Source organism: Seriola lalandi, unplaced genomic scaffold (genome assembly GCF_002814215.2).
Source record: "Seriola lalandi dorsalis isolate HSWRI2012SDOR001 ecotype SW California unplaced genomic scaffold, Sedor1 jcf7180002054544, whole genome shotgun sequence".
Lineage (NCBI taxonomy): Eukaryota > Metazoa > Chordata > Actinopteri > Carangiformes > Carangidae > Seriola > Seriola lalandi.
Window position 1 is genome coordinate 3934846 of NW_019525097.1, and position 25129 is coordinate 3959974.

A 25129-nucleotide genomic window follows, 5' to 3' on the forward strand; every position below is an offset into this window, starting at 1 on the left:
CCAAACCTTGTCTTCTCCATCTTATATTCTGCTCCTCACAGTGGAGGAAGTAAATTTACTCAAGTACTGTATTTTATACTTTATATTGCTATTTCAGCACATTTCAGAGGAAAATGCTCTGTTTTGTACTCATCTACCTACATTTATATGACAACTATAGTTAGTAGTTACTTTTCAGATTAAGATTTTATATAAAAACAACATGTGATAAGCATATAAAATACAGTATAATGTTTAAGATTAAGCCTGTGGATTCCAACTCATACTTTCCTTTCGGCCCTTAATAAAAAAGCTGTTTGTAGTTATTCATTTCAGATGTCTATGAGCTGTTAGCAGTTCCATCAAAGAGACATTTTTATTCTAAAGGCATAATCTAAACAACTATTTACTATTTAAGCTAAAATTATCCAAAATTTAACAAAAAAAAAAGAATACAGACTTTTGTAACATAACTTTGTTTTTTCTTCCTTCATATACTATTAATCATCTTACTGCCATCTAGATTTATGTTGTGACCCTTTGGTGGTGACCGATGGGCACTAAAATAAAATAATAATAAAATATACTCATAACTACATAGAGTAGTTACTACTAGCTCCACTTCAGCCAGCTGCAGCAAAAAATGCTTCACACAAGTTGATGGTTCTGTATTAACAGTCTAATTATGTAATATGTAATAATATATCAGTCACAAGGGACAATTTTCTTTGCAGAAGAACTTTTATTTTTGATACTAAAAGTACATTTTGCTCATGATATTCCAGTACTTACACTTCAGTGGGTTTTTTGAAAGCAGGACTTTGAGTATTGTTCTTGCTATATTGGGACTTGTACTCAAGTAAAAGTACCACCAAAGACATCTTGGCCTCTTCTGCATTTCATTCGCATATTTTCCTTCTCATCTCTTTTCCAAGATCTCCTCTCCTCTCCTCTCCTCTCCTATCCTCTCCTCTCCTCTCCTCTCCTCTCCTCTCCTCTTTAATCAGTTGCTTTTTTCCTCCATGATGATGATGAAGGGGAAATTAAATCTTTCTGCCTCAGGGCTGAGGGTCTAATTAACAGAATATGAGGTCATTAATCAATGGCAGGGAACAGGGAAGGTTGCCTACTTTACAATGTTAAAAGCAAAATGTTATAACAATAACCAGCTATGCAATCTTAAGATAGTAACTGACTTTACGAAATTGAACCCACGGAGTAAAAATGCCTGCTGTCTGAACAGTGACGTTAACCACAGTGAAGAAACCATGTGAAAATGTGACAACCAGAAACACTTTTGAGTTTGTTCACTTCTTTTATGTCCAGCTCTCTTTTTGTCCTTTTCTGTCATCTCCTCTCTTGTCCTTTCATCTTGCCTCCTCTCCTCTTCTTTCGCCCTCTCGTCTCCTTTCCTCTTGGTTCTTTCCTGTCCCTTTGTCTCCCCTTGCCTCATGTCATCTTTGTTTCTCTCATCTTTTTTCCTTTCCTCTTGTTTCCTCTCCTTTCATAGCCATACCCCTTCTTTCCTTTCCTTTCCTCTCCTCTCCATGTCTGTTATGGAAGATTATGACTTTGTTACCATGACAATGTAAAGCTGTTATTTATCTCTCATGCTTATCATCATGACAACCCAGCCTCACTGACATTTAGAGAAAGGTTCGGTTAAACACCAGCTCTTTGCTATTTTCACTCTCACACACACACAAACACACACACACACACACACACACACACACACACACACACACACTTTTCTTCCTAAAATGTGTGTTGCTGTCTCGTGCATGTGGTCTTGCATATATTAAAGCATGACACCAGAGCTGGGTACACTGCCCAGTGGTACAAAGCCAAAGTCTAGCATTTAGCATTATTAATACCAAGAGGTGTCACTATGCAGCGAGGGCAGAGTTGGCAGCTCTGGTTAAATACCTAGCCCAAGAGCGCAGAGGTAATGCCTGGAATTAGCATAGCATTAACACCTGTAGAAGCTAGTGGAATGAGCAGGGGTACGAGGATGGCAGAGCAGGTTAATGGTTTGGAGATGTTGGTTGCTGAAGGGGGGGTTCAGAGCCTTGCCCAAAGGAACTGACATTTGATGTGTTAATAATGCCAGCAGGGTGCAGGACAGTGGTGCAGGGGATGGAAAACGAGGTTGCTGGAGGGGATTACAGATACATCACTTGGCTAGGTTTTGTATTTGGACAGAGTTGTAGGAAATGGGTGAGGGGCTGAGTTGGTAGCTTAAATGCCTTGCCCAGGGACACATGGGTAATGCCTATTATTAGAATGGTTGTTTTTGCAGGCAATCCTAGCCACCAGTAATTTAGAAGTACTTTGGTGTGACTAGCTCCTGTCTCCCTGAGGGCATGGCATGATTTAGAGCAATGGCACTAAACCTTTTAGGCTTTTGACCACTGAAAACAAAGGGATACCTACTCCCTTTGTTTAGGGGGAGTTATTAGTGATTGCCATCTGAAAGACCTTTGGGAATAAGTTTATTTTTCAATTTACTATTTCAAGGGGTCATATATTTTCAAAAGTATTGGCAGAAGTAAAGGAGTCATCTTGCGCAGAATCATTTTAGAGTCATTGGATAGTTCAGCCAACAGATACACTTTTCTTCCTTATAACCCACATTGATTCGTCCCAGTTGCTAATCGCCATTTGTGCTTAAGGCAGTATTGAGTGTGCAGGGATGGTTGGCTAGTTTTTGTAATAGAGATAAAACTCCTCTATGTAATATCTCTGAGGGTTGATGCTGGCACTAGTCACCATGTCAGGGTCTAGATGCGACGCTGGCATTGTACGTCGTGCCAGTTGAACATTCATGGGCTGGGGCTCTCTGGCTCTGTGGACTAAAGCAGATACTCTTGACTCATGATGTTGTCAGCCAGTACCACTCTAAACCTATTTGGCATGCCATTCTCTCCATGCCCCCCCCCCCCCCCCCCCCCCTCTTTCCTCTTGTTTTCCACTGTGTACTGTCTAATAAGGGAAGAGGGGGGAAAAAAGGCAATAGAACTGCAGCAGAGCTGGTCCCTCGTCCACTGGATGTTTTAATAATGATCGAATGATGATGGATACGGTGACCTAAAAATTGTGATTAAATCAAATTTCTCCGACACAGTCTCTGTAACACTTGAACATTCAGCTTCAAAAGAGTTGTATTGGATTACATTATATTTTAAATGTTTCCACCCTGTGTTATTAATTGTAGATTTATTTGTTGAGCAGTCTGATAGAAAAATCAAATAAGTTTGTTTGTAGAGCGCAAGAATTGGAACGACCTGTTGATGAATCAATGAGTTGATTAACAGAAAATAATTTAGTTCATCGATTAAGCATTTATATTATTTTTGAAGCGAAAATGCCAGTGAGGAGCCATGTGTCTGTGTTTTTGGACCAGCTACACATTTTTGCTATTAGTGTTCTGTTGCGGGATGTTAACTCCGAGAGGTTGGTAGCTATTTTACACCTAATTTAGTTTGCACCATGCTGACATTGTAACTCTCCCATTAGCAGGCTGTTATTGTTTAGCTGAAGAATACTGTCCTCTGTCTACCGCGCTGCTGTTGTTGTTATGTGACATATCTGGGTCTTAAGGCTGTCACAGGGGTATTTTTAGCCTCATGGTTATATTGTGTCGTCATTCTATTAGCGGCCATTTTAGACTTTGGCAGTTCAAAGACATCAGCCATTTTAGAAACTGGCAGACTTCAGGTGTCAGATGTTCTTGGCATCACAAGGTCTGTTTTCTTAGCATGCGTCTTGTATCAGTTTCATACTGTCAGTCTTTGATTACTCATATTTTCCAACGCTATTTATGTCTCAGATTAGCCGTTGTTATTGTTCTGTCTTCTAGGCTGATATTGAAGCATTTTAATGATTTGCAGAACATATTTACCAAATATTATTCACATATTTTGACCTGTACCTAATCAATTTGTAGGTATAATTTTGCAGCATGCAGTGTTACGATTAGCTCAAGTGCTAAAGGTGATATTTTTCCATGTTGTTGTGTGTTATGACATATCTGGGACTCTGACTGTTAGGAGTATTTTTAGCTGGCACACCATCTTGGCAGCCATCTTAAAGACACTTTTCTCATGTCACCATCTTAGCATCAGTGCCAAAAATGAAGAAACGGGAGTGACATCCATCTTGTGTTCATTTTGGATGGATTTAGAGTGTTAGTGAGAGAGAGAGAGACAGAGAGAGAGAGAGAGAGAGAATTGTTCTGGCCTCATCTTGTTTGGCTATAGTCCTGTTTGGACCTAAGTCATTTTGGGTCTTTCAGAACCAGGAAGTAGGATTATTATAATACTTCAATGGCAGGCAGGCAGGCAGGCAATGGCTGTGTGTGTGTGTGTGTGTGTGTGTGTGTGTGTGTGTGTGTGTGTGTGTGTGTGTGTGTTAAGGTGGGGGTCGGGTGGTAAAGACAGAGAGGAGAGGAGAAGCGCCAAACCAATAACTAGGATACAGTGTTTGGTAGTGAAAGGCTGGTGTGTGTGTGTGTGTGTGTGTGTGTGTGTGTGTGTGTGTTTGTGTGTGTGTCTATGCACATATGATTGTGTGCACCAGTTTAAAGCCTGTTATGTTTTGTTCTATTCTGCAGAGAAAAGTCTTTCCTCACAGTAGATTAGCTAAACAATAACTGATAATCACCATTGTCCTACAGCCTATTGTATAGTGCATATTGTGTATGGTGTAATTTGCAAATAGAATTAACCAGTTAGGATGAAGCGCTGTGTTTGTTTTTCCAGGGCACAGATTTTGTGTTGTATTATATTTTACTATATAGATTTTTAATTCTATTCAGTTTCATTCTGTTTGATTGTATTTCATCCTGTCCTATTCCATTCCTCTCTCTCTTCTATTTCAGTAGATTCTGTTCTATTTAATAATTTGTGACTCTGTTCTGTTCTATTTTCTATTTTTTTCTGTTTAGGGCTAAATGCGCAGCCTATAAATAATCAGAAAATACTGAAAAAATTCCCCTCACAGTTTCTCAGAGGCCAAGGTGTGACACCTTCATGTTGCTTGTTTTGTCAGACCAACAATCTGAAACTCAAAATATTTAATTTACATATATATTTATATGAAACGGAAAAGCAGCAAATCCGCACATTTGAGAAGCTGTAACCAGCATATGTTTAGCATTTGTGCTTGAGAAATCATAAGTGATTAATCAGTGTATTTTTTCAGCTAAAGTTCCTTTCACTTCTATTCTACAAATAGAGTTAAACATGATCATGGCTACCTCATTTCAGTTTGTCATGAGCTAATGTGAGATTGTGAGATTAAAAACATCAGGCAGGAAAATATCACATTTCATCATATTTCATTGGAACAACATCTGGTTGAGGTCTGAGCTGATTACGAGAACATCTGGATGGGCTGACTGACTGTCCTGTCAGCACAGCCAGATTATGTGTTACGTTGAGCTCCATTTCCTGCACTCAACTACTGTATGTATAAGGTACAGTACTCAGTGTTATATGGGGAATGAAAAATTTCATCATTGTCCCACCGTGTTAGCACAACAAAACTAACAGATATTATATTTGAATTCAGCAGAGACAGGAGGAACATAATGCAAACAAAATAAGTAAAGCATAAAAACATTGCCCTTAGGATAGCTGTGAAAAATGCAACTAATCATGTCACACTGCCGGGTAGTTGCAGGTAATCATATATTGCACGCTGTGGAAAAATCTGAATGTGGTGAAAGGAGCCTGCCCAAACAGCATGGACTGGTGTACACACACCATGCCATTTTGGCTTCAAGCTGACCACTTCACATGATTTCAATCAAGCTTCGCTAATTTTGATTTTGTTGATGTGTATCTCTCTACCTTCACGCTCACACATTAGCTCGCATCATTATAACCTGGAAACTGCACAATTTCCAGGAGAGAGGGAATAAAGATGAGCTGGAAGAAAAAAGTATAGAAGAAAGAAAATTGTATGGTTTCATAAACGCATGAAATTAAAACTATAAAAGAAGAAAGAAGTTGTTTTTCTCTTCTCTTCTCTTCTCTTCTCTTCTCTTCTCTTCTCTTCTCTTCTCTGTTTCTTTATATGGTAAGCCCAAAAGAAATTAAACAGACTGGAGTAAAAACATGCAAACATAAAAGGAAAGAATAAAGGATTTTGGTTTCCATCACTAGAAACTCACTGCTTAAAAGTGAGTTTGTTAAAGAGGGAAGGTCAAACCAGGTGGGAAGGTGTAGAAGAGAACGACGATTAAAGGTCTTCAGTCCTGCACTAAATCATAAATGAAGACACTGGGTGGTTATCGGTCCCAGTACTGACAGTAGTGAGATGGTGATTCCCAGTTTGGTTACTGTCATATCCTCTGGCATATACCAGAGGCAACACACACAGGCATGCATATGAAATTTAATGGAGCCAAACAATCAGAAAGATACAGTGAGGGATAAGTGGTGATTATAAGTTTGTTATTTGTCACATGCACACCACACAATGTACAGTGAAAAGTTAAAGTACAGTTAAAGTGACAAGTATCACAAGATTGTGCAATAACACCAAAACCGATGTGCAATAAAAAATAATATTTACCAAATTTGCAAAAACAGAGCATGCAGTAAGCAATAGTTGTTCCTTTCCTCCACAAAAAAGACAAGGGTTTAAACCAACTTAACTGACAAGCAGTCTTAACCACTTAAAAGGAGGAGTTAATAATAAATAGGAACTACATGGAAGTACTATTAGGGAAAACCAGAAAAACACGGGGAAATCTTTAGAGTAGTTTCAAAACGATATAATATATAGCCTTTTTATACTTTGATTCACTCACTTCACTTTACTTCACAGAACTGATGCAGCTATCTGTCGCAAGCCGTGGGCACACAGCCTACTCTTTGACAAGTCCAGTCCCAATACTCGCTGCGTCTTTACACTAACAACCTCCTCAGAGGGCACCATTGCTAGTCTGTTCAAGCCGCGAATTGCAGCCGGTATGTGGGGTAAGAGCACAAACAGCTGCCTGAAAAGAATGGGGGGAATTAATGGGTCGTGATTCATGTCAGATTCACGAAACAACGTGAACCAGATCCACCTCAATTTCAAGTCAAATCAATTAAAATTTTATTTTTATAGCGGCAATTCACAACGTAAGTTATCTCAAGGCACTTTCCAAATAGAGAAGGTCTAGATGTTGTGATGTTGCTTTTATTTTTTTATCTTTGGTGACCTTCTCCTTGTCTTTGTCTCTGTGTCAAGGTTCCTACATGTATGTGGACGTCTCTCAGTATGATGTTGGCGAAAAGGCCAGATTTCAGCTGCCAGTCATGAAGGAAAACGACACCCACTGTATCGACTTCAACTATCTCCTCACCAGCCCTGACGGCTCCAGCCCCGGCACCCTTAATGTCCTGGTGAAGGTATTGAGCATCAACACAGTAGAATACAATAGAAATACAAGGGTTTATTTGTCTTAATGGACTGAGCCTGATCACACTGGTTCAATTTTTATGGTTTAACATTTCCAGCAGAAAAACTGCCCTTCCCTTGTGACACATGGACATATTAACATTAAACAAGACCAAATGTAAGTCTACTAACCAGCCGCTGCCTCACACAATTTACATTGTGACTTACACATTTACATTGTGTAAGGCAGGGTTTGATTTCATGGGACAATTTCAAAACAAAAGTTTGTTTTATCTCCACAAGAGTGGAAGTGCAGAGTTAAAGCTTTCTGTGTGTCTGGCAGATGGGGAAGAGCCTCTTTAGTTAGAACAAAACAAAACAGGGTTTATGGGAAATGTGGTCTGGATTTTATGAAACACAGCCGCAAACAATCCAGCTACAGTGTGATAGATGTTGCAAACTGCTTTGACTTAACCAAGACTTTGTGTATGAATGCTTAACTTAGCATTGAAAGTCAATTTTACAGTAAAATATTGATTTTTAAAGCAGCAAACAAGCCTCATGGAGAAATGAATCAGAGTGGACACATGTGTCATACTGATGCAATGAATCAAACTTAATTCCCTCCCAGAAGACTCGTGACTTCTAATCCTCTTCTCCTCCTCTAACATTTTCTTGCAATTTGTGGAAATTGTTAGAAAACACATTTGCTTGTAAAGGTTAACAGAAGATTGCACTTTTACTGGTTTTACCATTTACTGGTTCTGACTGCTCATAAACGTGATCACTTAAGGTCACACTCACATTTCTACAAACATCTTCCCTGCTAAAGTGCCCTTGAAGAAGACACTGTGCGCCGAGCCCAGAGGGTCTGCACTGTAACGGACCCTGACCTCCGACAGAAGCAAAAACACTGGCTTACAGAGTCTAATTATGTATTATTATGTATTATTATTGCTGTTGTTGTGGAATTTAATACATTTCAGGCAACCTTTCTCAGTAGACTACTAAATACAGTGAACAGCTGTGTTACCATGTTCAATTTTGTGTGAAATATTTTATGACCAAGATATTTTATTTGTGTTTTGTGGTAGGTTAACAAGGGTCCTTTAGCCAACCCCATATGGAACGTGACCTCCTACACCGGTAAAGACTACCACTCATTCATATCTTATTCTGACACTATTGTGATTTTATTCCATTGACTTCGATTTTGTTGTCATTCAGGTAAAGACTGGCTGAGAGCTGAACTGGCCGTCTCCACTTTTTGGCCTAATGAATATCAGGTAACTCGCTACATAACAACCAGCATAACAACAGCCGTGTTCATACATGATTCCTTCATTATGTGCATATATCTTTATTTCCTTTATTTTTTTTTATGTACATGTGACTACACAGACACAATGCACACACAAATACAAACACATGCACATGCTGTGAGGCAGGCGGCTGATTTATTTGTGTTGACTGAGGCTCAGGAGGTGACGATTAGGCTAGAAACACACTGAGGAAAACGAGGCGGGTGTGTGTTTATGTGTATGTGTGTTTGTTTGCACGGGTGAGCGTCACAATGCCGGATACAAACATGGTTGTCAATGTTTTTCTGTCCTGTATGTGTTTTTAATAAAAATCTGTTTAAAATGAACATTATAAGGTTCACAGAAGTAGGAGCAGCAGATGATTACATTATACTGAACATGTGTGTTTGTCTCTTCTTCTTCTTCTTCTTCTTCTTCTTTCTTAATTCATGTCAGTCAACATGATCTCTGTGTGTGTGTATGTATGTGTGTGTGTGTGTGTGTGTGCGTGTTTGTTTGTTGCCTGGTGTTGACAAATGTGAGCTTGTCTGTGAATGTCCTCGCAGGCATACACACACACTGATCATGTTAAAACACAGCCCGGGGAACATATAATATTACTGTAAGGCAAAGTGTGAAAGCATCCTCCAAATGGCCCATCTGGAGCCCAGTCCCCCTCAGTGACTATGGGAGGAGATCACCAGCGTGAAACTCGTGTGTCAACATGTTTTAATTGAACATAATCATCCTGGTTTGCTGAGGCTTATGTAGGTTTTTCAGGCTATGAAACAGGTTATTGGATTTGAGGTTATGAAGCAATTTTTTTTTTCATGTTGGAACATGTTTCTGTGTTAGCACTTTAGCTTGAGTTGTAATGAGACTGGTTCCACCAGGGGAAGGCTAGGCACATGTCCACAAGATTAAGTACACACACAAACACACACACACACACACACACACACACACCCTCATACAAGAATAGATGATCACATAAATGCACACACACCCATGCAGCACTACTCAGGTAGACCTTAGACCTTCTAATTAGGTTTTTGCCTTGATCTTCTCTTTCTCTGCACATTAAGACAACATCAGACTGATGAGAGTTTCTTGACTGTCACTAGACCTCAATGCAGTTAACCAACCAAATTTTTACTTAATTAGAGCTGACATGATTAGTCTATTAAATGATTAGTCAATCAAACTGCTCATTTTTGGCAACTCTTTGATAATTATTGGTTGAAATGTGCCCAAAATGTGCTGGTTCCTGCAACTCAAATGTGAGGATTTCTTTATCTTTGTCATATATGATATTAAATGTAATATCTTGGGACTGTTTGTCAGACAAAACAAGACATTTAAACATATTACTGGCATGAATTTCAGAATTTGTGTTACTAGAAAGATTGTTTTTGTTTTACATATCTATTATAAATCCCCCTGCTGTGTTTTTCCCTGTTTAACATATATAACCTTTGGGTCATACAAGTACATGTTTAGAGACGGCAGGTGCTTGGACCCAGCTGACATATCTTAGGATTCAGACTATAACATGAAATGAAAAACGTCCCCTCCCTGCAGGCTTAAACATTTTTGATTCTGTGCCCATACATGCATACATCAAAGTGATATATGTGATTGGCTGATAAGAGGATGTTTGCTATAACCCAACCCTACTGCAGACTGATGATATGTCAGTCCTCAGCCTTCAGCGTTTCAGAGCTGCTCTGCCCATGTGCGAACTTGTAAACACAAGCTATCAGTAATGCTGCCTCCCACTGATGAGACCAGTGAGTCAGCGAGTGTTTGACACCTTCATGAACGACATATTATCTCCTCTCAGGTGACCGACATCAGATCCACGAGTTGCTGAATTCAAGTGGCTAATGAGTAGATTCAGAGAGCAAACAGCAAAATGAGCATCCAGGTTTCTATTGTCCCGGACTTTGAGGAAATCATTCAAAACGCACTCTCAGAAATGCATCATCATTAACAGAGCTGCACACTTGACTCGAAAAGTCACAAAAATGAAACTTGGGTCTCTGATTTGACTGCTGTGAAACTTTGAAGATTTGGCTTGAGATTTGAAAACAAAACAAAAGCAACAAGAACTTAAATTTAAATCTCAAGTTTTTAGCTGATGAAGTCTTTCAACAATAGTGACAGCTGCATGCCACACTAGTGCTGTTTTTTTATTTTGAAAATGTTACTATTAGACCTATGCATTGAATAGACTTGGTCTTAGCAGCATGTAAAGAAAACCACTATTACCAAAGCTTTGATGAGAAAACATTCAAATGCCATTTCATTATAATAGTAACTTGTTACTTGGACATGTTAGACTTGTGTCTTGGACATGCCCTTCAGCATTTGAGGCTCGATTTGACACGACATGAGACTTGGCTTGGACTTGTTTCAGCTGACTCGAGACATGACTTAAAACTCCTCTGGGTATTTATACCGAATTAAATGCAAAAAGTACATTTTTGAAATAATTTCATACATTTGCACATGTAGCCTCCTTGTGCAGATAAAAGGGAAGAGATTATTAGGTCATGTTACTGCTACCAAAAAAAACATGGGCATCATAACAAGTGGCGATCAGCAGACTGTGGAGGCAGAGAGACAGGCAGGCAAGCCGGTCTTCAGACAGACAGAAATGAAGGTATTAAAAGTCAACTGATGTCTCTCTGCTGTGCTCCACAGTGAGCTATGAGTGAAAGATGATAGGAAAGAGAGACGAGATAGATTGGTAGGGGAGGGAGACAGAGAGGGGCAGAGTGTGACAAGCAGGGGATGATAAGCTATGGGTAAACAGTTCACGGCAGATTTCCTTTTACAGGTGATGAATGACAACAACTGCTCACCCCCTCGCTCTCTTTCTGCCTCTGTCTCTCTTTTTGATAGCGACCTCCTCTCCTCCCTCCCCTTCCCCTGTTCATTACAGTGCTCCTCTCTGAGTAAACGCTGTTAGAAAACAGAGGCGGCAAGAGAGAGGCAGAAAGAGAGAAATTAGGGGAGAGGGAAATGTTTAGGAAGAGGGATGATGACAAGTGGAGGGAGTAGGAGGGCTAACATGTGGACAAGGAGGACAGAGGGAAGATGAGATAGATGAGATAGATGAGGATAGTGGAGAGAACCGTCTCTATTCAGAACATGAGTTGATGAACTGAGATGGTGGTAAATGGAGGCACCTGTTGAATGCAAAACGAACACTCTACTAGAAATACAGGATTTAGAGATTTTGCAATAAAAACAACCACAATGAATTATTAAATCACAACTAAGGGCCTTAATCTGAACATCCCTTTCCACATTTTGCTATTTTCCTCTTTCTATTTATTTGATCAAAAAACAACTCGTTATTCCCTCTTTCTTGTCTATTGAAATACAGACAAAGGGATTCTGCTGAGTTGCGTTTGTTCATACCAGTTCATGAGTCCACAGCCATGCTAGCGGCTCTGTTACACTGCACTGAAACACTGCAGTGCTTTGAGCTAACATGCTCACAATTAAAATGCTAACATGCCAATGTTTAGGAGGTAATGTTTACCAGTGGTTACAGTGGACTGACCAAGCTAAATTTCTGAGATTTAAATTAATTTCTCAGCAGCTATAATATGGACGATGGTGCAGTTCTCATGGAGGCACAATGTGGTCGCAATAAGAAAAGAAGCAGGTGTAGAAAAATAAGTAAAAAAGGAAGTAGAGGGATGGAAAGGGAATGAAAAACAAATAGATAAGCTCTAACCCTTCATTTTCTACCCTACCACATTGGGTTTCATTACTTAATCTTATTCACTACTTATCATTTCTTTGGTGGACATTTTATGTGTGCCAAAGCAGATTACTATGATCCAACAGGAAGCATTTCTTTTATCCTTCCTGAGTTTTTGGCCAGAATGTATAAATCCAGCTGCAGTCAGGATGGCAGCTTTGTATTTAACTAGTGTTATGCATATCACTGGTGGCCGTCAGTGTATTATGCGACAATTCGGATTGGATCCATCACTTTGACAGCAAATTTAATTGGCAAGTGTCTTGCTTAGTTCTAAAATCAGTTTATGCATTTATGATGTGGTAACAGTGCCGTAGAGGGTTTGTGATTTGCCTGCAGAGCATTTGCAGGTTATGTTATTTCAGTTTCCTCTGGCATTTCCAATGTTTTTGCTGTTGTTGTATTTTTTGTTTTTGTACACTTTGTATGTGCTCACTACTCAGACTGTTCCTTTTACAGTGTAACCGAGGAGTGTTACTTGTAAAGATATATTTTTCAAATACAAATGTAAACAAATAAAACAACACACAAATTCAACCACTCTCTCTTTTCTCAGGTCATATTTGAAGCAGAGGTTTCGGACAGCAAAGCTGGCTTCATCGCCATAGACGACATTCAGGTGCTCAGCTATCCATGCGGTGAGTCATTAGCATGCCAGCAATTAGTCCTAGTTCGCTGAGTAGACGCTGATAGCTTTGGCCACTAATTAGACTGTACCTGGGATGGTTTCTGTTGCAGTTGAATGGGTAGATAAGTGGGAAGGTGACACAGGAGAGGAGGGATGCAGCGAGAGGAGAAAGACAAGTCGTAGAGAAAAATGAGAGAAATAAAGAGAGAGAGAGAGATTGTGAGGAGGAGAAAAAGAGAGAAAGGGGGAATAGGAGAGAGTGAAGCGGGAAATGAGACAGTATTAGGGCAATCATGGAGAGAGAAGATTTTGACCACTCAGCACTTTCTTTCTCTCTCTCTTTAACCCACACACAGTTGCACACACACATACACACACAGTGAACAGTAGCTGTCTTGTCTCATAGTGACAGGAAAGAGATGAGGGCTGCGATCCATTTTAAATTCTCGCTACGTCTCAAGCCTTCTTCTCTCCTTTGCTCAAGTGTTTCCTTACTGCTAGAGGCCCCAAAAAAAGAGTTGTGACGACAAACTGTTACTGTTAACACAAGTGTCCGTTAATCTAAAGCCATAAGGCGGGTTCCTGGAGGGCCCTCATGTTTGAAAGGAAGCAATTACAACTGCTCATCTGTCTACCAGCAGCACTGAAATCTTTGAGGACAATTTTGTTTCTTAATAGATTCTATTGATTATAAGTCATAGAAATAAACTGTCCCCTTGTACAGTTTGTGAGGTCCCGGTATCCCTGCTGTTCTAGTCTCTGTCAGAAGTTGTCGATATGCCTCTGAAAGAAATTTCTGGACATTAATTTTGTCACTGAAGCGACCCGGAATCTGAGGAAATATAAAAAGAAGAGCCCCAGTCTTTTAAAGGCAGAGGAGCAGCACTCCTAATAGGAAGGAGCAAGTATTTGAAAAGGAATTAGTACTTAGTCTCCACAGTGGAAGCATTCATTCTCACAGCTGCATTTCTGGACACACAGGTTTGTGTGTGTGCGCGCGCTTGCATGAATGCGTGTGTGCAAGTTAGTGTGTGTGTGTGTGTGTGTGTGTGTGTGTGTTTTTTCATTCACCATAGGAGCTGCTATCTATGATTGCAATCACCTCCCCAGAATAAAAATGTCATAGCTGAACTGCATCTTCAGGGTCTGAAAGCCTTCTTCCACATTAGTAGTTAAGAACCAGAAGCTATGGGAATTACATATACTGGATCTGATACTGATGTTACCTTCCAGTGGCAATGCAGCACGGTGGTTTGGTTTCATCTGACTCCGGTAGAATCTAATCGCGGTAATAATGAACATATTCCCAAGGGTTATAAAATGTCCTTAAATGTATACAGTGTGTTTGTGATAACCCGACCTGTTTGTATCCTTAACTCCCTCTGGCTCCGTCACCTCATTTCCACTTTTAACAGGCAAATGAAATGAAACAGAAAACATTTTAAACCTCAGAGACACATAACCTTGCTGTAAACTCTAATTCCCTTCATTTGTTGACCACATTTCTTATAGATAAATCCCCTCATTTTCTGCGTCTTGGGGACGTTGAGGTGAACGCCGGACAAAATGCCACATTTCAGTGTATCGCTACGGGACGAGATACGACGAACAACAAACTCTGGCTACAGGTATGGCTATACAGATGCACATTCACACACACACAAATGCAAAACCACGTTTCTATGCACTAAGAAATATATACAGAATAGCTTTGGTTTTATTTTCCCCGGTTTTGAGATATGTGTTTTTTCTTAGATTTCTGCCTTCTCCCAAATAAAATTGAAGTGAAATAAATTGTTGTTTGTTATGCTCACAGAATTCGAAGCATCACCTCATTTAAGAAATAATGTTTCAGTTCATTTGAACTACTTTCTACCAAATAAATTATCTTTATAAAAACAGTTGACAGTTGTTTTAAGTGTACTTTTTCAGTGCTTTGAGCAGCTCTAACTAATTAAATTCACCTCCATTTTATAAGATATCTCAGACGGATATCTCAGAACCTGGTGAAAAAAAAAATGTTTGTAACTTTGGGGAACTAGCTCTTTAATATGACACTTAATATGACACCTTTTAATTCTGAGAAAGGACTGAAGATTTTTATTTCCTTTACATTCTGATGTTGATTGATGTGCCATGTACCTAATAAATAAGTAGATATAAATAAATAGAAACAAATAGAAATGTATATATATATTTGTATGCATCCAGTATAATAGTGTAGAAATAAACAAACACATAGAGATGAAACAGTTTACTAAATGTGCCACCCTCAGGACTGGTACATCCAATAATAAAGTGTTGTCCACACACACACACACACACACACTGACACACACACAGAGTGACTCCAGGCCACACATTCTAGCAGCTAACATGATTAAGAGTTTAATAGCTCCTGATTTCATTATGGCTCTATTGTAGTCATGACCTTCAAACCTGCTGTCAGTGAGGTAGGGGAGGGGGTGTAAGTGTGTGTGTGTGTGTGTGCACGCGGGCGTGTGTGGTCCAGTGCTGCCTTGTGACCTTGAGCAAGGCAGTTAACTCTGCATAGCCCCTGCAGCACCTGATCTTCTCTGTGCGCTTGTCTGTCTGTGATTCAGAGGAGAAATGGAGAAGATATTCCCGTGGCTCAGACCAAAAACATCAACCACAGACGATTTGCTGCCTCCTTCCACCTCAAAGAAGTCACTAATCAGGATCAAGATCTGTACCGCTGCGTCACCCAATCAGAACGCGGCTCCGGGGTGTCTAACTTTGCCGGTCTTATCGTCAGAGGTGAGGATTTAAAAACATATTTTCAAGGTTATCTAATTGATTTGCTGTCAACTCTGTACTTTGTGTTCTTTCCTGTTTTTTTTCTCTGAGTTTATATTTAATATTTTTCAGAGATTATTTTCTCTGCTTTCGTAGGTAGCTTTTAGTGGAAAGTAAAAAAGGTGGTTCAGTATTTTTGGAAGCCAGCTGACTGTTCACTGAGCCTGTCAAGCTTTTCTGTTTTCGCAAAGCACATATGCAGTTTACAGTCATATCAGCGCCAGATTAACCATTAGCAAAAGCAGGCTTCTTATTTCTGTTGAGTGACTGTCAATTTTGCTTTTATCAGCTCTAGCTAGGTTGCTAATTAACCAAGTTTCACTGGTTTAAAACACCATCTCTGGCTGACTTTTATGTTTCCATCGATCAATCAATTGGCAGACTCTTTGCTTGCTTAGTTTACTCAGCGGGTAAAGTCAGACAGAGGTTGGAATTATACTTTATTATTTGAATATTCAAAAAGTATGTTTCACTTGAGACCAGATCGTCTCATTTTGCTTCAGTGTTCACAGTCGCTGTTGTCTTCAGAGGTCGTGCCTTCGTAGACCATGTCCTCCTGCTTATGTGTTGAGTGAACGAGCTGGATAAACACTAACAGCATCCACAAGCAGCTTCCCCAAAAACTGCGTAGTGGATATTCTATCATGATCAGGGTTTTTACTGAACATAATTTATAACCCCACAAATCAATGTAGTAGGTTAATGGTATGCTAATTTGATGCTTCAGAGGTAAACACTAGGTTACTACTGTAAACTAGTTAGCTGAACATGCTAATGTTTGCAGATTATGTTAGGGCACATACACATACTGTTTAATAGGTGTCTTTAAGTTTTGCTCCTGTGTTTTTGGTTTTGGAGATGCTAAGAAGTGACACCACCCTCCAAACTCTTTGTATACAGAGTATCACTCTTACACCACTTCAATACGTTGAGAAATACAAAGCTTGACAGGTTGCTAAGCTGATATTGGACAGTCACTGTTCAGGGGAGGGTGATCAATGGTTAAAGTTAATTTGAATCTTTCCGTGAACCTGTTGTTGACTAAAGTTTTTTTTTGACCCAGTTATAGATTTTGTGTTATGAATAACTTTGCATTATGTCTGACTTTTAGAATATGAAACGTCTTTCCAATCAAACGCACATTCACTGTGTCAGACTGATAAAATGTGAGTCACTAACACAATGTACACTAATGAGGAGAGTTTGTGTGTGTGTATGTAGATGTGTGTACACCAGCCTTGTGTTTTGTACGTGTGTGTGTGTGTGTGTGTGTGTGTGTGTGTGTGTGTGTGTTGTGTGTGGCTATGACCCAGCTGCACTGGTGTCTATGTGCACATGTGCAAGCTGTGTGTGAGTGGAAATTGTGTGTGTGCTCCAGCTGTCATGTGCAGCTGACATGTGGTTAATAAGGTGTCACCAATGTGTGTTTGAGACGGGATGCTTTATTCATTCACATCCAATAGCTTACATATTCTATTCATCTCCCAGAGAGAGACAGAGGAGGAGGGCAGAGAGGGAGAGGGTAAAGGCGAAAGAGATTCAGAAAGAACGATACAGGAGTGACAGAAAGGAGGGGGGAGAAATGGGAGACAGAGGAGGATGAGCAAAGAGAGAAGAGGAGATGGTGAAGAAAAGTTAAATGTAAATAGTCAGCTCATTATCCAAAGAATATCCATATCTGAATCAGGGATATGTCTGAATATGTAAACAGCTGAGCAGAGTCATGTTTATTATTCTGCATAAGAGATGGCAGAGGAGAAAGAAATGAGAAATCAAAGCAGAAGCTTCCACCACAAATATGAATATTTGCTAGTGTGGCTCAGATAATGGAGCTCTTACACTGTCCGGTTTAGGGGTTCAACTCTCGGTGTCGCTTGAGCAGGACACTAACACAACCAGGGTTAGTGTTGCAGCCCACACTGGGAATGAATAGCTTTGTTTCTTCTTTGGTCATGGAAATCTGGCGGTTTTGGAGACACACTTTCTCTGCGGGACCTTGCCGTGTTAGTATGAATACATTAAGTGGCTAATGTTTATTTATTCTGAAGAGCTTTTTTTTTTTTCTAATGTGAGAAGGCAAAGAGGAGGGAGATGAGGAATCTGCACAGCATGAGACATGTGTCTAAACATGAATAGGACCAATCTACATTTATGAAAATAGATGCAGGTTCAATAAGACACATTGAGCACAGTGCGTTTCATGGCCAGGCATCAGCTTGAAAAAAAAAAAAAAGCCACTTTCACAATCCATGAAAAGATGCTTTTCGGAGCTCTGAGGGATATTGGTGATTATGAATATTGATCCAGAGTCTGGTTGTTAGAAAGATATCACAATAAAAGAATGAGGGCTGCATGTATGAATGTGGAAGGAGAGGAGCCTCATGTTTATTTATTAGAAATATCAGATGGGAGATGAGAGCTAGAGAGAAATCAAAGAAACAGGGAATATGTTTATTTCACTTCTTGAAAAGTGTTGGAGATTTGAGGTTCCTGCAGGACATTGACGGCCATGAATATGGACAGAGTTAAGCTGCATTGCTAATGTTTTTACTCTGAAAATTGTAATATTTATTTATAGATACATTGAAGAGAGAGGGAGAAAGATGAGGGACGGGACACTAGTGGAGGAATCGTGTATCTGGTAGGATTCTGAAGGAAAGTGGAAGAACGGATCATAGGGAGGTGCCAAAACATGACTTGTATACATTAAAAATGTTTGGCAGTAGGACAGTAACCCAGGTTTCATCTTCAAAGCCTGAAAAGTGGTCCACTGGGTTATATGAGATTGCCTTGCTGCAGGTACGCACAGGCCTGGTCTATTGATATTTATAACATGTAGATGACAGAGATGTGCGATTATCTTCTCCCCCTGTATCCTGGAGCTGTCAAGATCAGAGAAAAGAAGCACATTTTGTAGACAGAGGTGCATCATGGGAACGTGAGAGGTGTGACATGGGATTCCTAGATCATCCTCGAAGACATTTTATTCTCTCTCCCACAAGCAAAAATATGAAAATATCCTGTTAATTCTTTTTTCACAATTATTCGCCAGTCATTTGTTTACTTTATCACAAGATGATGTCTTCAAATTGCTCGCTTTGGCTTATCAACAGAGCAACAGTCTAAAACCCAAATATATTCAATAGATCTACAACTGACAGTTATTTTTATTAGCCTATTATTAATTATCTAAGCCTACTATTTCCTCGATTAATCATTTTGTCAATAAAATATCCATTACACTATCTTAGAAAGTAAGGTGATGTCTTCAGATTGCTTGCTTTGTCCAACCAGCAGTCAGGTAGACATCCAGATTACTATTATTTATTTATTTATTCAGTTTAAATGAATAACTTTAATAACAAATAATAATACAAATAACTGTTAATCAATTATCAAAATAGTTGATTGAAGAACTAGTCTCGGTAGGTATTTCGGCTAGGTGTTTCTCCAAGATAGATAAGTTCAATGATTTCTGCTCCCACAAGTTTTATTTTAGACAAATAGAAATCTACACTGTATATATGATTGTTGTGTGTGAGAGACAAAGAGATGGACTTTAACTGTGTGTATGTGTTTATGTGTGTGTGTCACTAGTGGTTTGATCAGAAACAAACTCTAATAAAGCTTTGCCCTCTGGTTCCTACGGTGACAGAGTGCATCATCGCGCCAGCTCATATAACACACACACACACAGAGACACACACACACACACACCAATACATCACCATGCCAGCCTGCATTACACACAACTCATGGCCTAGAAATCTCCTGCAATATTATTGTCACACACCTGCATACACACAAACACACACAGCTTATGAGAGCACACAACTGACTTGAGTTCATACAACTGTCTTAAACCTGTATTGGTCCACTTCTAAAATGTCCTTTTCTTACATTTAATCATTCACACAAACACACACACACAAACACGCACTCTCTCTCACTCTAAGTAACAGTGGCAGGTGGAGCTTGAGGCATTATGGAACTACAGAAAACCTACTACCACTGTTGGCTGTTGATATGACTGAAACATACACACACACACACTTGCACACTCATACACTCCTCTCTAGTTCTGGAGGTCAGATGTCCTCCAGTGAGTACCATAGTGATGTCAGCAGCAGTCCGTGAAAGCTAAACTTTATTGACAAGGTTGCTGACGATGGACAACAGAGGAGAACATGCCTAGTGGGCGCCAGTCACCAACAACTTCCTTTCTGTTGGTCTGTCTGTCTCTGTCTTGTTTATTAACTACATCATAAATCTTTAATCATCTATCGATGCCCCAGGAGTTTATATTAATGCTAATATCACTGAAGAAAGCGAGTGACAGTGAAAACAAATTAATCAAGGAGATGGGTCAGGTCAGAAACGACGCACACATTTGACGTTTTCCCAGTGTTGATTTGTTTTCTTTTTATCATTTAAATTTGACCCAAAAAATGTGAAATGATGAGAGGGGTTCACATGTGATTAATAATAAACAAGATGGTGACAAGAAACCCATCGCAAAAACAACACCATTGATGATTTGTTATATTTTTTTTAGGTCAACTGTACAAATGACAAGTGATGAAAAAAAAAAAAAAAAGCAGAGAAATCAAAAGCATGAACCCGTTCCAGCTCTTGTTTTTTCTCTGGAGTCACATAATGACCCACTTACATTCTTTACTGCTTCATTTTTACGTCTATTATTTATCTTTTGGATTTTCAATAGGTTTTTAAGTAACACGCAAACATCTATTCAAGGTAACACACAAGCTTCAAGCAGGCGAGCCCACTGTTCTTTTATGCTTGAATAAATTGAGTTTTTGCTTTATTTCTTTTATTTGATTGTTAATCATCAAGTTGTTTACTTTGTTTATTTGATGGCATTGCGAGCTGACATGTTGTTGACGTCGTTGGTTTTCTGAAGCCACTTCAACATTCATTATCTGAATTCAACTCTGTCTGCTTGTGTGTATGTGTGTGTGTGTGTGTGTGTGTGTGTGTGTGTGTGTGTGTGTGTGCGTGTGTGTGTGTGTTTGCATTTGCACACGCGCATGTGCTGTCAAACTAGTGTTTCATCTTTTGCTAAAAAAGACACTTCCCAGCCTGCACCTCTCTGACAGCCACACATTCAACATACACACACACACACACAGAAATGTAAACAAACACAGATTCACATCCACATAAAGAGGAAATGAGGTGACAGCAATGCAAAATATAACTATTAATGGAATAACATGCACAGTAACACACACACACACACACACACACATTTAATTTAGATAATACTCACTTTGATATGATATGATTGAAGCTGGATTGCAAAAAAAACATTTTTCCCTATCTCCTTACAGATAGCAGCATTTCTTAGCAGTGTCTTTGAGAACGTGTCTGAGATACAGTCTGTATGATTTACTGTCGTTGAGATAGAACACAGTGTGTGTGTGTGTGTGTGTGTGTGTGTGTGTGTGTGTGTGTATATGTGTGTGTATGGAGATTATATGTGATTAATTCATGTGTTGATCTGTGTGTGTGTATGTGTCAAGTAGAGGAACCTTTGATGCTGAGTGTTTTAAGGTTGTGTGTATTGCGCTTTAGGCTTGTCAATCACAGATGTGTGACAGTTAGCTCTGATCTGACTGACTGGCCCTGAACCATCACACATCCATCACATTTACGTACAAGTATATACACACATTATTTTATCACATTCTCAAAGCACGTGCATAATGAAAACTACAGTATGTAGCAGTAGCTGTATACAATGTTTGATGTCAAAAATTCAAATGTCATTGCTCAATCAATCAAATTCTGTCAAAACAATTTAATATTTTACTGCCGTATTTATAAAATACAGTCTTATCCAAGCAGCTGAAGGTGATGATACCTTACTGTTCCCCTGGCTAAATCTGTGCAAGTCAAAAACAAGGTGTAGAGAGATCAGGTTGAGAAAACTTTCCCAAAATTTGTGAAATTGACTTTACATTGAGATACAGTGCACCAAATGGTAGTATGAGCAGCTGTGGTCAGAGCCCCTGATCCTGCTGAAAAACATGCAGAAAAAAATGTCCAAAACTGGTGATGTAGACCTATTTATATTGTAGTTAACAAGCAATTACTCATCAAAGCCCCTTTCAGAGGTGCACCTCATTACTTAAATATACTGTTGATCTCATGTTTGAACTAGAATGGCACTCAGCAGAGGGCATAGCCCTGCCAGAGCCAAACATTTTCTTCTACCAGATCCAGATTATTATCTGGATCTGCACCAAACCGTATAAACTCATAGGTCTCAGCTCTATGAATGTGTCAGATTTTCTTTTCTTTTTTTTCTTTTTTTTTACACAAAAATCCAAGCATTATTGCCTGAGAAATTGTCAAAAACGTTGAAAAATGTCCTATCTTGCAATGTTCAGAAAGTGATAAAAAATTCCTGCATCTGCACCAAAATGTAATTTGTTCTTTTGTGCCCCTTGCCCCTTCCCTCCATTAAGTTTGGTGCAAATTTGTGCTGTACTTTTTGTGTAATCTGAGGACAAACCAACTAACAGACAAGGTCGAAAACATAACCTCCTTGGCCGAGGTCATAAGCACACTAATCACTTTTACGTAAATTTCATGTCATGAATCTGACTATGAGAGACTGACCTGACGAATCTGAATTGAATGGCATCAGGTTAAAGTTAAGGTTGCAGCAGGTAAAGAAAGAAAATCAATTCAATAAACCACAAAGCACTGAGAAAAGCCAATTTCAAGTTTGTGATCAGTGGCACAAGAGGTTAACTTAGTGTTTGTCATATTCTGCTTATGCCCCAGTGGACTTCATTATCAGAATTCACTGTCTAATAACATTAAATTACGAAATTTATGAGGAAATTTATTCAAAGATTCACAAGAGGACAAGCAGGGGCGCGTGCACCTCTTGTTCAGGATGGTCATCAATTATGATTTTAACAGAAATAGTTTTAAAGTCAAACACTCATAAACCTGTGCTCACTCTGCTTCTTTCATTACTTTTGAAAGTCACCACGGTTCCTCAGAGGCTTCAACTCTTCCTGAAAATATCACACTAGCACACATAAATGTCTTGTCTTATCTGAATTAAGCCGTAAGTAACGTAATGCAAAAGGAATCTATGTGTAAATGATAAAAAGCCATTATTTTAACAGTGTGAACATGTGAAATTGTCGGTCACTATAATCAAGACTGCTTCTCAATAAAAGTTGTCCAGTGTCTCGTTTAGAAAGTGGAAGGCTTTTGACGTGAAGCAGCTGGAAAAAGCGTGTTCACATTAATATTAAGTTCATTAAAACTTCAACAACACAGCAAAGGAGAGTGTATCGGTGCGTGAAACATCATGGCTTGTAGCCATGATGATACTAGATGAAAGTAGCTGTATATAAAGCTTGTTATGTGAAGTGTCTGGAAAAGCCCCGTATAAACAGAATGGATTATTGAATTATCCTTGTTAAGGAAGTAAAGAACAAGATACAGGATTGAAACAAAACTCCAGACAACAGCAGCTACTGAAACCTGAACACAGTGGGTGTTAGAAGAATAGCACTTTCTCTCTGGTCCCCTGCATGACCATATTATGCTAACTATATAAAATTGCAAGTGAGTGCAGTTAATCCAGCAGGATTCCCCCTAATGATTTGGGTCATAGTATATCATTTTCATAGTATGACTAGTAGTATAGTATAGTATAGTATAGTATAGTATAGTATAGTATAGTATAGTTGTCATTGTCTGGTAGCTTGTGTAAAATATTTGTTTGAGGTCACACATTTCACATTCAGCTGTCCCACTGATGGGGCTTTGTATCACAGAGACTACAGTATGTTGTTCCTTGTGCCACTAAGCTCCTTTGTTATAATGTGATCTTGTTTCAGTGTGTTTCATTCATCTTGTGAGGCACTTTGAAACCATCTTTTATGATCTTGTTCATTGTTTTCTCTCCTCAGAGCCTCCGCACCCCATCGCCCCACCCCAGCTGTTAGGCGTCGGCCCTACGTACCTACTGATCCAGCTCAATGCCAACTCCATATTTGGCGATGGACCTATTATACTGAAAGAGGTACGTTCTGTATGAGATAATGAAAGGTTTTAAGCAATAATTTGTACACATGTAACAACACAGTATGAAGCCACTGTGGCGTGATGATGCGTCACACCAGGAAGAAATAAATAAATCTTTGATGCCGATAACAAGCTCATTTTATTCTTTTACTGGACAGCAGGAAAATAAAATGGTTTCTAAGTGACACATTTTGGGAAACACACCTTTTATCTTTCTTGTTGGAAGTTAGCATGAAGCTATAGCCAAGAAACAGTTAGCTTATCTTAAAAACAGCTAGCATGGTTTGTCACAGTTACTGCATGTACAGATTAAACAAATCAAATATAACATTTTAATCAGTGAAATTACAGGTGTTGGCAACCAGATTTTACTTAAAAATTTTGGCAACAGCCGGGCTAAGTGTTTCTCCCTGATTGCACTATTAATGTTAATCAAAGCTAACAAGAGTAGTATCAATGTTTTCATCAACTATTGGCAAGAAAGCCAGTAAGCAAGATGAAGAATATCTGATCTTGGTAAAGCGAGCTATGTTTTTAATCTTTATCTGACACCTACATTAATACTCAAGATGACTTCTAATTAACACTGAAACACGTAAGTAACTACAACATGTAATATTTGATTTTCTTCCCTTCAGGTTGAATACCGCATGACATCAGGCAGCTGGACGGAGACTCACGCTGTGAACTCTCCCAACTACAAGTTATGGCACCTTGACCCAGACACAGAGTATGAGATCAGAGTTTTACTAACCAGACCAGGAGAGGGAGGGACAGGCAAACCTGGACCACCACTCATTACCAGGACCAAATGTGCAGGTAGGCCATGGACATGAAATGTTCAGATGAAGCTATAATGTTGTGATGTACGTCCACCTAAAACATGATGAACTTGAGCCTGCAAGAAAAAATGCCGGAAACTTAGTTGAGTTGACTGGGCTTGTGCACACAGCTTTTTCTGCCTGTGTGATTGTCTATCGATCTGTCCACCCATCTACTGTTGTTCTTTTTATCTTGGTATCTATATTTTAGTTGGTGGAGTGATATTTGTACTCTGAGCAGACAGTGAGAGGAGAGGAGAGATGTAGCAGGGGATGGAATTGGAGAAGAAAGGAGGGGAGAGCCTTAGTCAGTCCGTGGTTGCTCAGTGATCTG

The 25129-nt window shown here is 39.3% G+C and overlaps 1 protein-coding gene across 9 annotated transcripts in view; it reads left to right on the forward strand.

The window, feature by feature from the left end:
* ptprk (protein tyrosine phosphatase receptor type K) overlaps positions 1-25129 on the forward strand; it is a 113224-nt gene that overhangs the window by 45709 nt on the left and 42386 nt on the right. For all 9 annotated transcript variants that reach the window (XM_087176277.1, XM_087176272.1, XM_087176278.1 and 6 more), the window contains exons 4-11: positions 7225-7385; positions 8469-8520; positions 8602-8660; positions 13010-13091; positions 14594-14709; positions 15685-15859; positions 23860-23972; positions 24613-24793. In XM_087176277.1, coding sequence (XP_087032403.1) covers positions 7225-7385; positions 8469-8520; positions 8602-8660; positions 13010-13091; positions 14594-14709; positions 15685-15859; positions 23860-23972; positions 24613-24793 — 939 coding nt within the window. The remainder of the gene's footprint in view (positions 1-7224; positions 7386-8468; positions 8521-8601; positions 8661-13009; positions 13092-14593; positions 14710-15684; positions 15860-23859; positions 23973-24612; positions 24794-25129) is intronic.